Source organism: Melospiza georgiana, chromosome 17, assembly GCF_028018845.1.
Source record: "Melospiza georgiana isolate bMelGeo1 chromosome 17, bMelGeo1.pri, whole genome shotgun sequence".
In the NCBI taxonomy this organism is placed as follows: domain Eukaryota; kingdom Metazoa; phylum Chordata; class Aves; order Passeriformes; family Passerellidae; genus Melospiza; species Melospiza georgiana.
In genome coordinates this window covers 14,008,201-14,025,022 of record NC_080446.1, presented here as the reverse complement: position 1 = coordinate 14,025,022, position 16,822 = coordinate 14,008,201, and the positions used below count along the sequence as shown (strand labels likewise).

At 53.2% G+C, this 16,822-nt stretch overlaps 1 protein-coding gene across 2 annotated transcripts in view; it reads left to right on the top strand.

The window, feature by feature from the left end:
• Nucleotides 1-16,822, top strand: part of L3MBTL1 (L3MBTL histone methyl-lysine binding protein 1) — a 28,116-nt gene that overhangs the window by 643 nt on the left and 10,651 nt on the right. The window contains exons 2-12 of one of the 2 annotated variants that reach the window (XM_058036050.1): nucleotides 6,601-6,781; nucleotides 6,998-7,160; nucleotides 9,230-9,453; nucleotides 10,098-10,242; nucleotides 10,369-10,498; nucleotides 11,090-11,213; nucleotides 11,801-11,888; nucleotides 13,914-14,005; nucleotides 14,596-14,700; nucleotides 15,454-15,589; nucleotides 16,074-16,165. In XM_058036050.1, coding sequence (XP_057892033.1) covers nucleotides 7,025-7,160; nucleotides 9,230-9,453; nucleotides 10,098-10,242; nucleotides 10,369-10,498; nucleotides 11,090-11,213; nucleotides 11,801-11,888; nucleotides 13,914-14,005; nucleotides 14,596-14,700; nucleotides 15,454-15,589; nucleotides 16,074-16,165 — 1,272 coding nt within the window. In that variant the 5' untranslated portion in view covers nucleotides 6,601-6,781; nucleotides 6,998-7,024. Of the gene's footprint in view, nucleotides 1-6,600; nucleotides 6,782-6,997; nucleotides 7,161-9,229; nucleotides 9,454-10,097; nucleotides 10,243-10,368; nucleotides 10,499-11,089; nucleotides 11,214-11,800; nucleotides 11,889-13,913; nucleotides 14,006-14,595; nucleotides 14,701-15,453; nucleotides 15,590-16,064; nucleotides 16,166-16,822 lie in introns of both variants that reach the window. The other variant, XM_058036049.1, reaches the window with a different exon arrangement.

The following is a 16,822-nucleotide window of genomic DNA, read 5'->3' as shown; positions in this document are numbered from 1 at the left end:
TATTAGTTTTAACCTGGATTTTTTTTATTAGTTATAAAAGAAAATAAAACACTGGACAGTTAAAAATATTTGAGGTCAGGTATCCATCCTGTTTAGATGTTTCCATCTGTGTGTGGAAAAACATCCAAAGTGTGCAGGTGTGGGTGGTGAGCGGGGCTGGTGCCCTCAGGGGCAGTGGGAGGTGGGGGTGACAGTTCCCGTTGTGCCCCTCAGAAGTGCCCGGGCTTCAGGCTGCCTGCTGGCCTTGGATGGTGTCACCTCGACCCCTTTGGAGTGGCACATGGGATTGCTGGTGACTGCTCATCCTCCCCACCTGTGGGTCTGAGCAGATCCACAAGCCTGAAAGCTGGTCCTGGTGACAGTGAAACTCCTGGGGACAGCAGGTGACAGCCAGCCTGAGTGTCTCTGCTTTGTCGTCCGTGTCTGGACCTAAAGCAGAAGGCAGCTTGCTGCTTTATTGCCCTTCTCTCTCTGATCTCAATTTCCACAGAATCTGTTTTCTCTTTTGAAATGTGTAACATGAACAGCCTCTTACTGCACAGAGGGATGTTTCATGTGGTTTTGAGATGTTGATAAATACCGTGGCCCACTCCAAACCTCACCATGCTCAAGAACCCAGGAGCAGAACTTTGTGGTGTCTGGTTTGTTACAGAGCAGGCATTTGCTCCTGGCTTTGGAGCAGCAGTCACATTTGGAAGGGAAGAAGTGTGTGATTGTCTTTTTCCACTGGGCCACCTGCCTGTGCCAAGGGTGTTCCTGAGTGCTCCTGTGTGTATACAAAGCAAATATTTTCTGTAGTGCCATTAGTCTCCTAAACACCTGCGCTGGGCAATGCCAGAAGTCAGGGGAAGGTCTAAGAGAGCAGCTCTCAGCCCTGCAGGTCTCTGTAGTGCTCTGGTGTGCCACTTGCAGTTTTAGCATGATCCCAGCTGGTGGTCTTTCTTAAAGGCTGAATTTTGCCACTGGAGGTAATTAAAAATCCAGATCTCAGCTGATGGCAAGGATGGGGAAGTTCTCTGTTATGGCTGAGGAAATTCCTGAAAAAAGTAATTTACAGAATCTCAGGCTGGGGGAGGCTGGAGGCACCTCTGGAGGTCACCTTGCCCAGCCCCTGCTCCATCAGGGCCAGCCAGAGCCGGCTGCCCAGGGTGTGTCCAGGTGGCTTTTGAGTCTCTGCAGGGATGGAGACTCCCCCAGCTCCCCGGGCACCTGCGGCAGTGCTCGGCCACCCTCCCAGTGCAGCAGCGTCTCCTGAGCTCAGAGGGCCCCTCCTGTGGGTCACGCTGTGCCCGAGGCCCCCGAGGCTGTCCCTGGCCCTGTCCCCTCTGCAGCCTCCCCCTGGCTTTTCATGCCCAGGGATGAGATGCCCTGAGCCTGCTCTGCTCCAGGCTGGGCAGTGCCAGCTCTCTCAGCCTCTCCTCATGGCAGAGACGCTGCAGTCCCTCCATCAGCTTCATGGCCCTGTGCTGGACTCTGTCCAGTCTGTCCCTGTGTCCCGTCCTGGGCAGCCCAGCTCTGGGCCCAGCACTCCAGGGCTGCCTCACTGCAGTGGAGCAGAGGGAAAGGATCCCCTCCCTCTGCCAGCTGTGGCACAGCTCCCAGTGCAGCCCAGGACGCTGTTCTGCATTGCTGCAGGAGCACATTGCTGCCCCATGGGCATCCTGGTGTCCAGCAGGACCTTTCCTCCCAGCTGAGCAGCCCCCAGCATGTACCAGTGCAGGTTTTAGGAATATTTAAAATTCTGAGAAGCCAGTAAGTGAATACCTGTCAATATTGTTTGAATCAGAGTACTTCAAGCCAATTTTGTGATGAACAGGAGCACCTCTCTCGAGCAGATCCTGCTTTATAAGCACTGTCAGGGCTGTGCAGTGGCTCCGTGCCGGGAGCTGCTCTCTCCATGCTCCTCTGTGCCCTGTTGCACACAGCATGTCCCTCCTCTTCCCAAGGAATGGATCACTCCCTGGTTCTGCTGTGATTTGGTGAGAGGCTGTGGCAGGAGAAGCTCTGCCAGCCCCAGGGTCACTGCTCTGGACCGTGGCTGTGCCAACACCCAGCGATCCCTGCTGGATGAGCTAAACCTCTGTGAGCAGCAGGGCCAGTGATCCTGGTTGTCTTTAAGTGTGTGTTTTGTGACCTGTGTCCCTGTCTGTGTGGCTGTGTGCACAGGCTGGTGTCCCCAGCTCTCTCAGGGTGGTCAGACTCAGGGGCCCTGTGCTGATGCCCTTCCCTGCTGGGCCATGCAGGGACCCCTTCTCTGTGCTGGTGCTTTGTCTCCAGAACCTGAGGGTTTGTGTCTGACAGAGACAAACAGTTCAGAGGCACTGATCCTGCTCTCAGAACTGGTTGGAGTATGCTGGTGGGGCCTGGCTGCAGACAGGCTCCATGTGCACAGCCCTACCCTTACACAGGGCACAGGATTCCAGGAGCAAAGCAGGAGGGAGCAAAGCACTCCCAGATGAGAATTGTCTTGAAAAATTCCACCCTCCAGCAGCACATTGTGGTGTTCTCTGGAGGGACCATGTGGGGGTTTCTTGGGGTGGCTTTCCTCCTTCCTGGCTTTTCCAGCCAGGGATCATTGGCTGTCCCTCAGCAGAAGGCAGAAGTGAGCAGTGGATGTGAGGGGTCCTTGTGGATTGGATGGGCAGCTGGCTGAGGAGCTGCACCTTCTGTAAGATGTGGAGCTACACCCAATACCAGGAAGAATGGAGAGCTCAGGGCCTCACTGTTTGGGCCAAAACAGCTGCAGCTCCACTGTTGCTCTTTTAAAAGCTGGTTTGGGGAGTGGGGGGGGTTTCAAGGCTGCTGAGCAGCCTGATTCTGGTTTGTCTGGGTGGGCACAGCTTTATCAGATGCCACTGGGACATGTGTAAGCCAAAAGCTTTTTAAGACAACAGCTAAAAAAAAAAAAAAAAAAAAAAAAAAAAAAAAAAAAAAAAAAAAAAAAAAAAAAAAGATAAATAAAGCTTTTGTTCAATACTTAGGGCAATCAGCAGAACAAATCATAGAATATCCTGAGCACAAGGATCCTGGTCCAACTCCTGGCCCTGCTCAGACACCCCAGCAATCCCACCCAGTGCCTGAGAGCTTTGTGCAAATGTTCCTGGAGCTCTCCTGGGGAGCCTGTTCAATGCCTGACCACCCTCTGGGGTTAAAACCCTTTCCTAACACCCGAGAAAAAGTGTGAGTTTGGTTTGCTCATTGTTGTGTTAATTTGCAGATTTGCATCCTGGTAGGCTGAGTAAAGACCAGGCTGGGTAAAGACCAGGCTGGGTAAAGCCCTGAGCAGCCATCCCACCCTGCTGGGAGCAGAAGGTTGAATTACAGACGCTGGGGGTTCCTGAATTACCCTGTGATGATCTGGGTCACTCCAGGGCTTGCAGGATCCCCTGAAGGGATCTCTGGGGCACTGGTACCTGCCTGGGCTCTGACACCAGAGCTGTCTGAGCTCTGGGTCCCCCTCCATGGCCTTTTCTCTGCCCCCAGAAGGAGCAGGGTTATCAAAGTGCCTTTGTCCTGCTGTGGTAGTGGTGCTGGGGCGGGTCATAGCTGTGGCTGAGCCCCTTTTCCTTGTGTAGCACTCCTGACCTGGGATACTTCACAGCAGGTTGGTTTTTTTTTACAAAAATTAGTGAATTTACATTATATAATTAATATATTAGTAGTAAGTGTTTGAAGGAGTTAATATTTTTTAAACATTTATATAATATTAACAATAGCTACTATTTATTGGTATTACTTATGGAAAGCAGAAACAACAGAAGTTATGAGTTTATTACTAACAATTCTAAAACTTTGAATCATTGGGGAATCAGCTGATGGCTTTGTAGATAGAATTTGATTGACTTTTTAAAATGTTTTGTTTTTAGAGAGATTTTTGGTAGTTGTATTATTAGTAGTACTTGTATCTTTATATGGTGATTTCATTCCTTGGGAAACACTTTTTACAGTAAAAGATTTGTGTTTATATTTGGGATGGTACTGATTTGTATAGTGTCCTTCCAGGGGGTTTTATACCAGAATTTTAAAAACTGTGAGCTGCAAACAACGTCTCCAATCCTGATTCTCAGTCCTCCAGGTGGGGATGGAGCTCTGCAGCTATTGTGCCATGCCCACACGTGTGGGGTTACCCCAGGAATGCTGAGTTAAAAGTTTACCATTGTGTGCTCTGGCTGATGGGAGCAGTGTTGGTGGGAAATTCTTGTCTGACACCATGGAAGCCCCTGACAAGATGTGGGAGAGCCCTGGGAGCTCCTGAGGTTCAGCTGTGGCAAGAGTGTGCTAACAAGTTCACACCAACAGTGTTCTTGCTGCTCATGTGTGGCCTTGGAACAGTTTTGGGCTTGGAATAGAATTTGTGCTCCATGTGTGCTCAGAGGGCAGGAGCTGGGACAAGGAGTTAGGGAGAGGTTTCCACCAGCAGCACAGAAGTTGCTCCAGCCAGGGGTGCTGGGGAAAGCACTCACACTGCTGCTGAGGGACAGGTGAGGGGAACAGGAGGCTCAGTTGGTGGGAGAATGGTGGCATTGTTCAGGTTGTAGAGGAACTGTAAGGTCACTGAGTCCAACAGCAGGGCAGGGCCGTGGGCTGGATGGGCTCCTCTGCCTCTTGGGGGGCTCCCAGCCCTCTGAGCTGGGCTGCCTCAGTGCTGCTGGGATGTGCCCTTGGCTGCAGAGAGGCTTTCCCAGGAGGCTGCTAGAGGAGGGCTTGTCTGGAGGTTAAGGTCTAAATTTCACTTGTTTAGCTTTTCCAGTTTAAAGAGAAACACCACAATCTGTAATCCAAATTCATTCTGTTCACCCTGAGCTCACAGTGTCCACAGCATCAGCCTAGACCTGTAAGGATTTGGAGAGTGAACCACAATTACAGAATATGTCAAGCTGGAAGGGACACCTAAGGACCATCAAGTCCAACTCCCTGCTCCTGGCACCCAAAATAAAACCATAATGTTGACTACTGCTTCACATTTCCTGTGCAAATATTTGCTTTTGTGTTCACATCAGAGACTGTGAGAAACTCAGGTGGAGCATCATGGACCTGAGCACTGGACCTCATTATTTCTCTTCATTTCTAGGCATTTCCAGTCCCAAGTTCTGTTTGAATTAAAAAAAAAGGCAAAAGTTCCCACAAAATGAAGAGTTGTCCTTGAAACATTTGACCCAATGATGAATCAAGGATTGACTGGATTTAAGTGCCAAAAAAAGCAGATAGATTCCTACTGGGTATTAGGAAGCACTGAAACAGGTTGGCTGCTAAATCCATTTTGACTTTCACTTGGAGTCTGTTGTCCAGATTAGTTTTTCAGTTCCTTGAGCTGTTTTGACACTTAACAGTGCTTTTCTGCACCTGGAGAACCTGAAAGGTCTGTGCTGTTTGCCAGTTGAGCATCAGGTGTTTCTGGTCACAAACCTGACAGAACCAGGAGAAGTAGATCCTCCCCTCAATGTGATTGCACCTTCCCACTCTGTGCCCTCTGATTGTAACACCTTTATCTGAATGTCTCTGGTTTTAAAATTCCAGACTTTGTCCTTTGTAGCCCAATTCTTAGCTAACCCTGCTTCACTGAAATGAATATCCTGTTTTCCACATGGATGTCTTTCCTTTCAAATTCAGATTGCATCAGGAGGGGCCAGGCCATGGCTGTGGTCCTCTGTGTGGCCCTGCCTCCATGTTGGCAGCAGGTGCTGTGGAGAGGGTGCTGCTGACACTGGAGCCCCTGGGCCCATGGCTGGGGGCTGCTCACAGCCAGCCAGGGCCAGTGGTGCCCTCGAGGCCCTGACACTTTGCTTCCTCCTTGAGATTCATGGCTAGACAGTCTTGGTTTGGAAAGACAGGTGCCTGCTGAGGAAGGCAGGAGCCTCCCCTGAAGTGGAGAATGTGAATCTCCCCACCACCACCTCCAAATTGTTGTCATTTTTAAATTCAGGGGCTCTCGGGCAAAAAATATGGGAGCAGGAAATAACAGTTTGTTAATAGGGAAGAAAATAAAATGATAAAATAAACAATGCAGTACAGTAGAACAACACTGACAGAGGCAGAACCCAGCCTGACACCCTGTGGGTCAGGGTGTTGGCAGCAGTGCCATTGGAATTGTGGCTCAGCCCTCCTGCAGTGTCAGGGCTGGTTCTGTTGGAGCAGGGATCCTGTAGAGAAGGATGGATTCTTCCTCTGAAGATCCAGTGGAAGGAGAGGCAGCTGCTGTTCCTCTGGGGAATCCAGTGGAGAAGCCGTGCTGGTGTTCAGAATCTCCAGATTGTATCTGGGTAGCAATGCTTGGCTCCTCCCTCTGGGTGGAGCATCTCCCAATGGGATGCTGCAGTTCTTATCAGCATGCAGTGACATTCAGTAGCTGCTGTCAGCAGATGATCCCCCCCAGGGAGGAGTGGGTGTGGAAGAGATAAGGAAAACTAAAACTGCCCAGTTAATAGAAGACAACTGCCATCCAGATGGCAAATAGAATACATCTTGCCTTGCAATCTGGGACAGACAGGCTGAGCATCACCAGTCCTGTGAAAAACTCACAGCTGGGGTACAGGGACCTCAAGTTCCCCCCAGTAACTCACACCCCCAGTAACTGCTGTCACTTGTGAAATTCTCTTGCAGCTGCTTGGAAGATCAAGGGTGACACTCGGACGGGAGAACGGGAAGGGGCCTGCAGGGAGCTCTGCCTGCTCCAGGGTGGGATTTGGCAGCCCTCAGTCACAGTCTGTCGTTGTGGGCCCCCGTGGGAGCCAGCAGCAGCTTGTGGTGGACCTGTGCTCGTGCCATCTTATGGTGGTGCCAGGTGAGAAAAAACCCTCAGCATTTGCAGGCTCTGAGCTGGCACCTCACAGCACGGGCTTGCATGGGGCATGCTGTGACCTTCATGTGGGTTCAGTGGACCTTCAATGCATCTTGCAAGGGTTTCTGCTGGGAGAGACCATCCTGTGCAGTCACTTTCTCACTCCTTTATTGTGTTTATACTGGTACCCAACTTGATTTCTTCCCTGCTGCCCTGCAGGGCCTCGCTGTGTGCCCAGGCAAGGTGATGGAGAGCAGGGGGGAGATGGAGGTGGTGAGGAGCTCCAAGAGCAGTGCTGCTGGGGAGGTCAGTGTCCACGTGGTCACCACCGAGAGCACGGTGCAGAGCACCCACCTGCCCACCACTGCCTTCATCATTCCAGGTATGTGGAGCAGCCCCCTCCACCTGCTGCCTCCCCAGCCTGGACACCCACACTCCTTGTGGAGCTGTGCTCCTCCCAAACCTTGGGAGGCAAAGCCATGCTGCTGTTGCCATCTTGGATGTTCTCTGTGGCTATCCCACATCACTTGGACTGTTTGTGGTCAATCAGATATTCCTGAGATTTAAACTGAGGCCCTGATGGGAGGGGCCCTGAGCCAGGGCAGCACAGTGTGCTGGTGCCTGCTCTGTAGGGCTGTGGGCTCCTGGGCTGCTGCATTAGCAGGGAATCCCACAATAGCTCCAGCTGGAGGGGATCCATAGGGACCATTGAGTCCAAACCCCTGCTCCTGGCAGGAGCACCTACAATGAAACCATAGGGATTGAGTGTTGTCCAGGCACTCCCTGATTTGGTGCTTCCCTGGGAGCCTCTTCCAGGCACTGAGCAGCCTCAGGGTGAGGAACCTTTTCCTAATGTCCCACCTGAACCTGCCCTGAGGCAGCTTTGCTCCATCTCCTCGGGTCATTGCTGGTCCCAGAAGGGGGAGATCAGCCCCTGCCCCCAGAGGAAGGTGCAGACAGCAATGGGGTCACCCCTCAGCTTCTCCCCTCCCAGCTGGACGGGCCAGGTGGCCTCAGCTGCTCCTCCCAAGTCCTGCCCTTGGACCTTTCACCATCCTGGTCCCCTCCTCCAGCCCTCATCTGTCCTTGGTGTGCTGAGGGGCCCAAACTGTCCCCAGGACTGCAGGTGAGGCTGCCCCAGAGCAGGACAGTCACCCCCTGATGTCCCCCTTGGAGCTGCCAGGGCACTTCTGGCTCCTGTTCCACTTGCCCTCAGCCCAAAGCCCCTGAGCCCTTGCCCCACAATAGCTCCCCAGTCTTGCTCCCCAAGTCATACAATTTTTCAGGATTATCCCATCCTAGGAGCAGAATCCAGCTGTTACTCTGGTTTCATGCACATGGTGATTGGATTGCCCAGCTGTCTGTCTATCCAGATCTCTGTGTAAGGCCTCTCTACCCTCAAGGGTGTCCACAGCTCCTCCTAATTTAGTATCATTGATAAAATTACTTAATGGACATTCTGCATCCAGATAATTTATAAAAAGAAAATATAAAAAAATCAGGAGCACTGGCCCTAAACCCTGGGGAGCCCCACTGGTGATGGCCACCAGCCTGATGTGCACCCAGTTCCTGTAAGGCTTTGAGCCCAGCTGCAGGAGAGCCATCATCCAGTTCACCCAATGGACAGTGGACTGGATGAGCTCTGCACTGGACTCTTTGTCCAGAAGGCCACTGTGAGAGGCAGCATCAAGGCTTTGCTAAAATCCTAAAAACCACATCTATTGCCTTTGCTTGGTCAGCTTAGTGGGGTGACCTTTCCATAAAGGGAAATTCACTTGGTTAACCAGGACTTCCCCTTGTGAACCTGTGTTGGCTGTGACCAAGGACTGCCTTGCCTCTCCAGTGTTTTTCAGTACCTCCCAGAATAACCCTCTCCCTAATTTTACCAAGCACTGTAGTGAGACTGACAGGCCTGTAATTATCAGTCATCCTTCTTACCCTTCTTGAAAACTGGGACAATTTTGAGTGCAATTGACCAATGTCTTTTAGGAGGTGTTTGAGCAAACATGGTTGTGTGTTAGGTGAGATCAGGGGTGTTCTCTAGAAGCAGATCTCCCAATTTTTCCTGGTGCCTCAGTTCTCATTGCAGAGAGGTCCTGGGTTGCACAGTATATTCCTTTGAAACATAACTGAACTGAAAATTGCAGTGCAGGAGCAAACTCCGGTCACATCAGGGCACTCTGTCACATCAGGCACAGAGACAGTCTGAGATCAGGCTGGAGTGGAAACCCTTGAATGTGGACAGTGTTGGTGCCACCCCCCAGCATGAGCCATTACTGGCTGCAGATTTTTTTGTGTCACTCTGCTTCCTTGGTGCTTTGGCGCACAGCAGAGCCCTCACCTGGGAGGCCATGTCCTCTGGGATCCTGGGCTGCCTTTGAGCCTTGTTTGCATCAGTGAAGTGTTCTGTGTATGCCTCTGGTTGTTTGTCTCTTTTCTTCCCCTCTCAAGCAAACGCCACTGCCATCAACCTTCCCACGAGCACCTTAGAAATCCAGCGATTCCCCCGGGAGCCCCAGAGGAGCACAGGGGCCGAGAGGCCAGACAGGGGAGCAGGGAATGAGCCCATCACTGCTGCTGTCATCCCCCAGATCAGTGGGGTGCAGACCTGCAGCACAGTCCGTGTGCTGGAGTGGAAAGATGGGGTGGCAACTTTGCCTGGGAGCAACCTGCGGGTAAGTGTAGCCCTGGGCCTCTGGGTCTGAGCCCTCTGCCTCTCCCCACAGCTGATTGTGCTTTTAAATCCCTCAGGATGTGCCCTGGCCCCCCTGCACCCCAGCTGGAGGATCCCTCAGCTGCCCCAGCTCTTCTCCTGCCCCATCCCTGTGGCCCTGCCATCCTGGGGGCTTAGCACAGAGCTCACAGAGGTGCCTGGGGGGCTGCAGCAGCTCTGCCCTGCACAAGGAGGCACAGGGGTGCTATGTGCTGTGCAGGACATCTTCCTTTCCAAGCTGTGCTGTGGGCTTGGCTCTGCCCCAGCTCCTGCCCTCATGCTGGGAGCAGCAGCCTTGTGCTCATCCTGCAGTGGGTGCCTCAGGGGTACCCTCAGTGCATGACAGCTTGCAGAAAATGCACCCATTTCTCAGCTGTGGCTCAGCCTCAGGACGCCTCATCCTGCAGCTCCCCACCTGCCAGCTCCAGCTGAGTGCCCAGCACAGGCTGCAGGCAGGGCACCTTCACAGGGCCTGGGGTGCTGTGCTCAGAAGAGTTGTCCTCTTGTCAGACACACCGATGACCATCCCCGTCCCTCATTTGCAGAACAACCACCAGTTGTATGTCTGTCTGCTGAACTCTTTCCTTGCTTTTTGTCCATTGCCAGTTCCGGATCAATGAGTACGGCACGCTGAAGGTGGTGAGTGCTGATAAGCTGCCTCCTGTGGAAGCCGTGAAGGAGGCTCACACAGACAAAGATGGGGACTCCGAGGTGGCACCCCCCAGCAGAGACAATCCTACTGTGGCTCAGGGTAAGGGCACCGTGGTGGCACTTGTGGGGTGGGTACCAGCATGCAGCAGATGCTGCCTGGTGTCTGTCTGTCTGTCTGTCTGTCTGTGTCCCTCGGCGTGGCTCACTGCTGCTCCTGCTGTCGCAGACGTGCCGGAGCAGCCCGCGGCAGAGGGGCTGTGCCACTGCGATACCTGCGGCCGCAGACACGTGTGGGACGGCGCCCGTGAGGGCAGGGGCTTCTGCAGCGAGCACTGCCACCAGCAGTTCAAAGAGAGGTAAAGGAAGGGGGCCCATCCCTCTGCCCTGCCCCACGTGCTCCAGGGAGGGATGGGAGCACCTCTGGCAGGTGCTGGGGGTCTTGTGTGTTCCGCTTGTTCCTGGAGCCAGGCTGAGGGAGGAAAACTTCCCAAGGGAGCTAGATTTTCTCCTGCCCAATGTGTGGCCTGGTAAACACATATCTGCTGCAGCAGGAGGTTGCTGCAGTGTCTTCCAGGCTGAGCAGTAGTGGAAGGCCACAGGTCATGGGGGCATTCCAAGCCCTACTCCTGACCAGTGTGTGACTCTCAGGATTTGTTTTCCAGCACCTCTGGTGCAGCTTAGATCCCTGCTACTGAACTAGATCCTTTTTGATTAATCCCTGGATTCAGGTTTCTAACACCCACGTGTGTGAGGGTGACTCTGGCCTGTCCCTGGCTCTAACTCTTGGCAACTCATGTGCATACATTCCCCCACAGGAGGGTAGGGGCATGTGTGAGTAAGAAATGGGGGGACAGTGATTGTCCAGCAGCCTCTCCCTTACTGACACCCCAGGCAGTGTCACCGTGCTGCGCTGGCTGCAGTGCTTGGCCCTCCCTCCCTCTGTGCAGGTCTGTCATTGTGGAAAACTCTGCCAGCAGCACCAATGCCACAGAAATCCTCAAGCCTGTGAAGAAACGAAAGAGGAAGGACTATCAGAGCCCCTCAGAGGAAGAATATGAGTCTGAGCAAATGGTAGGACAAAGACAGGGAAGGGCTGGGTGCAGCCAGTGTCCAGGGGGCTGGAGGCCAGCCCTGTGTGCACGGATCTCATTGTGCTGCTCTGGGCTCTGGCAGCTGCAGGTCAAAAGGGAAACAGGTTGGCCAAAATGCCAAAAAGACTTGGATGTGTGGAGATGAGGGCTGGTTGTTTGGCATGTGGAGTACTGAGGCCTGGGCAGTGCCAGACTCTCCAGGCTGGCTGTAGGCACTGACCCCTCTCAGCTGCTCTCTTGAGTCCAGGCCACCACAGTAAGGGTTGCAGTAGGAGGGTGTCTGTCTGTGTGCTGGGTGTCCTGGGGAGGGGAGAGACTTTGACAAGGTAAGGAAGCTCTGCTTGCCAGCCCTGCCTGGAGCAGGTCCAGTCCAGGTGTGATGGCTGCCAGTGAGCACTGAAGTCCCTGCAGGCTCCCATCATCAGATTCTCTGGCACTCCATCTCTGGGCCAGGCATTGGTCACACTGCAGACCTTGTGGGGGTGCACTATGGCCCTGGGCACCAGTGTGAGGATACAACACACAGCCAAAAACCTCTGGGTTCTGTTCTGTCTGTTCTCATGTCAGGAGGAAAAGCAGGAAGAGAGGAAAAGCTCAGTGGAAGACTCTGCCATGAGCAATGTGGAGGCCGAGGCGTGGAACGGGAGCCAGCACGGTACGGAGGGCGGGGTGGCTGTGGGGTGAGCACTGCTGGGGCTGGGGTCCCCCTGCAGGGCTGGACCCTTCTGGTGCTCCTGCAGGGTCACACACCCACTGCAATGCGCTGGCACGTGGTCCTGAAGGCTTGTGAGCTCCTCTGCTTGCTTGATCCTGCTCTCTCTGTCTCTTTCCGTTTCTCTCCTTTCCTCTCTCTCTCTCCATGGGAAGGGGGCACCCCACGGACACTGGCCCCTGCTGGACAGAGCTTCCTGTCCCTCCCCTCGGGAGCTCAGTTTGTTGCTGGCTCCTGGGCACTGTGTTTGCTCCCAGGGATGCTGTCCTGAGCACAAACAGGACTGCACCACGTGTGGCTTTGCCCTCCTTTGGGATGGGCTCATGGGGAGCTTCCCTCCTGACGTCAGGAGCTCACAAGTTTGGGAGCTGCTCATGTAGGTGCAGTGCCACTGAGGCCATGTGATTTGGGGTTGTCTCCTCCTGTGGGATCTATTCTGTATCAGAGATCTCAAAAGCAGAGCTGTCAGCATGGAAGGAAAGGAGACAAGCTGAGGGATGCAGTGTGTGCTTGGCTGGTTTTTTCCCTGCAGTGTCAAGGAAAACTTTGGGAAACATGAAAATAAACGTTTATGGAAAATAGACATTTATTTGTCTTTGAGTACTGAAAGTCATACTCAAAATAATTTTAAAATTAAACCGTTCCAACTTCATACTCTTCTCCATAACCAAGTGCAGGGACAGTGGCAGGGCCAGGTGTCATTAACCCCTGATGTTACAGTCAAAAAGGAATCTCAGATATCATACCTGCTTCTCACTGAGCCCTGAGCATGTAACCTTCCCTGCTGCATACAAGTAAGCAGTGATGAGCTTTGTTACTTCAGCATTTTATTTTCTCTTATTTTAGAAGTACTTCAGCAAACAAAATACACACCTGGATGCCTCAGTGCAGTCAGTGTATGCTCTGACTCTTGGTGTATTTGTCATTCCCCAGAAGTGCAGAGGTTGTACTCACAGATTCCCCAGCCATGCCTGGCATTTTTTCTGTGTCCTAAGGAATAGTAAAAGTGTTTTTCACTCTGAACATGTCAGCAAAGCAAGGTCAGTCACCTTGCTCACTGAAATCCACCTTTAATTTCTTCCCTAAGTTTCTGGGTTTTTTCCATCTCCTCTTCCCCTAAGCCCAAAGGAAGGAGGAGTTGGTCTGTTTTCCCCTGCATTTCTAGCCTGCCCTACCTGAGGCCGGCTGCCATGGCTAATCTGTGTCTGAAAATTCCTCAGCACTGGAATAGGCACAGCATCCCTGGAGTCCCTTCAGCTGCTGCAAATTAGGGAGACAAAGAAGCTGGAGAGCAAGAGACTTGGGTTGTGTTTCACAGGTCTTGGGCAAGGCCTTTGTGGCCTTCTCAAAGGCATGAAGGGTCACCTCCCTGCCTGTGAAGAAACAGTGCTGTCTTCTCTGTTACATGGGCAGGCACATCTCTAGGGCATCAGAGTGGCCTTGCTGTGCCATGGGGCTCAGGTTGCTGTCTCAGAGCAGGGCATGGCAGAGCTGGGGTGTGAACCTGCTGCTGCTTTGACTGTCTAGGAGCCCCTTGCAGCTGGGAATGATTCCCAGACCTGTGCATGGATCCTGCTGGCTGCCACAAATCCATCCTGTGTGGGCATAGCAGATGTTCTGGCTGGAATAGAGTCTGCTCAGGTCTGGTGTTCTGATGGCTCATCCCTCACGCTCCCTGGAGTCCCAGACTCGTTGGAAGGGACCTTAAAGCCCATCTGGTCCCACCCCCTGTCATGGGCAGGGACACCTTCCAGCAGCCCAGGTGCCTTCCTAGGACATGGTTCAGGACATTTGGGTCACGGGGGGCTCCTGGCTCTGCCCCTCGTGGTGCAGCCAGCCAGCTTTGCTGCAGAAGGGGCTCTGGCAGGATGGTGCTGAGCTGAGCAGGGATGCAGGACCCTGTGTGAGAGTGGGGCAGGGCTGGAGCAGCCCCTCAGCAGCGTTTGTGTGCGTTTGTGCTGCGCTCAGGTGCCAGTGAGGAGAAGAAAGAAGGCTGGTCTTGGGCGTCCTACTTGGAGGAGCAGAAAGCTGTCGCTGCCCCTTTAGATCTCTTCCAGGATGTGAGTTGGGATTTTCCTGTCTTTTTCCCTCTTTCATCTTCTCTTTTCTTTCCCTTTTTTTTCCCACCCCTCCTCCTTCTCCTCTCTTCCTTGCTTCCCTGTTTTGCGGGACTCTGAGCAATAGCCAAGCTCCCGTTGTCAGCTGGAAGTGCCAGGGCAGCCTCCAGTTTTGATTTGCCCAGAGTCCCACTCCCCAGCAGGTGCTGGCCCCATCCCAATCAGCCCACCTTTGCCTAGGACACTGCTGTGACTCTGGCAGGGTGGTGGAGCCTTTCCAGCCCTTCCTGGAGCCACGTGGGCTCTCCTGAGGCTGTGCTGCAAACAAGTCAGGCCTGTGTCCTGCTCCCCCTGCTGCAGCTTTTACCCCAGGGACACCTTGCCCTGCCAATAGCAAGAGATGTAAATCCATAAGGAGGTGTAACACTGTTTTTTTAGCTATGGGAAAAAATAAAATTTGGATGATAACATAACCTGTGGCCCACAGTCTCTTGGTCCCAGCAGCTCCCATTGCCTGGTGGTTGCTCCCCTGGTGGGTTCTAGACCCAGCTCCCTGTGTTGGTTTTACATTGTAGTTTAATTTTTGTTTCCAGTACCAAGTAGCTTCCCAGCACAAGAATGGCTTTAAAGTGGGGATGAAGCTGGAGGGGATCGACCCACAGCACCCATCCATGTACTTCATCCTGACAGTGGCTGAGGTAAGGAGCCTCCAGTGCCCCTGTTCCTTGGTTCCTCCTGGCTCAGCCACAGGCTCTGGGGCAGGGGAGGTGCTGCCAGCTGGCCCCTGGAGGAGGCAGGCCCTGTCACTGCAGGAGATGAGCTGCTGCTCCAGCAGCTCAGGCAAACAAGCAGGGAGTTCCCTGCCAGCTTGGAGGGACAGGACACAGCACTGTGGAGCTGTGTTGGTCCCTGTCACCCTGACACAGCACAGGGGGAGGGATTGTGGTGATGGCAGCAGCTTATGTCCCTAAGACAGGTCTGAGCACTTGAGATGTAGGGTGTGGAAGCATCCCACTGCTCCTCTTGTGTCCATGCAGATCTGCTTTCCACTCAGCCTTGTGGCACCTGGACCAGCCTTGCCTTGCAGAGCTCCCCGGGCAGCCAGTGTGGCATTTAGCCAAAATCCCTGCACCAGGAGCTTCCCAGGCTGCAGAAAAGGGAGTCTGTGCACTTGCTGGATCCAGCAAGGCTCTCCACCATGGCATTTAAAGCACCAGCATGAACATCCCTCCTTTAGGCTGGCTTGTGGTGCCTTTGCACTGACCTTGTTCCGTGCTGGTCACCCTTTGAGTCTGGTTTGTGCCTCCCAGTTTGGGCACTGCTCTGTGGTTGACTTTTGGCTTCCCAAAGTGGCCCATGCTGAGCTGGTGTGTGGGAGGGGGTGTGATGCTCAGCCAGGGACAGCAGCAGGTCTCCATGGCCCTTTCCTTCTCCTCCCTCCCTGCTGGCAGGTCTGTGGCTACCGGATGCGTCTCCACTTCGATGGCTACTCCGAGTGCCACGACTTCTGGCTGAATGCTGACTCCCCTGACATCCACCCTGCTGGCTGGTTTGAGGAGACAGGGCACAAACTCCAGCCCCCCAAAGGTAAGGAGTTCATTCAGCTTGGGTGCTGTGTCCTGCTGAAGGAGGGGGATGAAGAGTGGGCCAAATGTAGAGCTCAAGGTGGGGACAGGGTGGCTCCATGGGGCCATGGAGGGATGCTGCTGTACTGGTGGAGTTCCACAGGACAACATTTCAGGCACCCATCTCTGCTTGCTCACATTTGCTGCAAAGCCCTGTTGCTCTGGACCTCCCAGTGCCACCAGCTGTGCCCCAGGGCAGGCAGGACTGGAGGAGGAGCTGTGCTCTGGATTTCCACTCCACTGCCCATGTTTCCTAACACCCCTTCAAAAGCACCCACCAGCCCTCAGCCATGGGCTTTGGGCACCCCCGGGGCTGCTGCAGGTCCTGTCTGCCCACAGCAGGATATGCTGGCAGGGTGACAGTGGCTCAGGGATGGCCAGGCTCACCCTCACATCCTCCTGGCTGTGAGCTCACTGCTCTCATTTCTCTTCCTGAGGGGTTGTAGGTTATAAGGAAGAGGAATTCAGCTGGACAAACTACCTGAAGTTAACAAAGGCTCAGGCAGCTCCTAAGCACCTCTTCATGGTCCGAAACACTGTGAGTAGCAGCATCTCCTTCCTGCCAGAGCCTACAGGTTCAGGTGTGATTCTTTCCCTCCAGCTGAGCAAAATGCTTCCACCAGCACTGGGCTTTGCTTTGTCCATCCCACACCCCTCAAGCCCACAGTGCTCAAGAGCCAGGAGTATGTGGCACACTTTGTTGCTCAGGATCTGTAGCTTGGGCACTCATTTGATATGCCCAGAATTGGTGCTGGTCTGATTCTATTTCCTCCAGGTTATCTCATGGACAATTTAAAATTAAGTATTGATGAGGAGAAGTAACTACAATTCTCAACAATTACTTGGATAAAATATATCACCTAATGTTTCATAAGTATAGTTCCTTTGTCTTTTTGTATCTTTGTTGTTTCTGTGTCTGCCTATTTTTTTTCACATGGAAGCTTGGATAAGGAAAGTGGGAATATAGGAGAATGAAAATGCTGATTGCTCCTTTGTCAGCTGCAGAGGAAACTCACCTTACTGGCAAATCAGCCTCCCAAGTTATTTATTATGTCTAAACCCTGCTGTTCATTGCTGCAACAACCCCACCAATATGTGTGATTGTCCTAGGGTGACGTGTGGGTTTGCTTTCTGGAGGGGCCCCCTTTTGGAGGTTTTCTCCCAAATTTGCCCTAAACCAGGACAGTGATGCAGT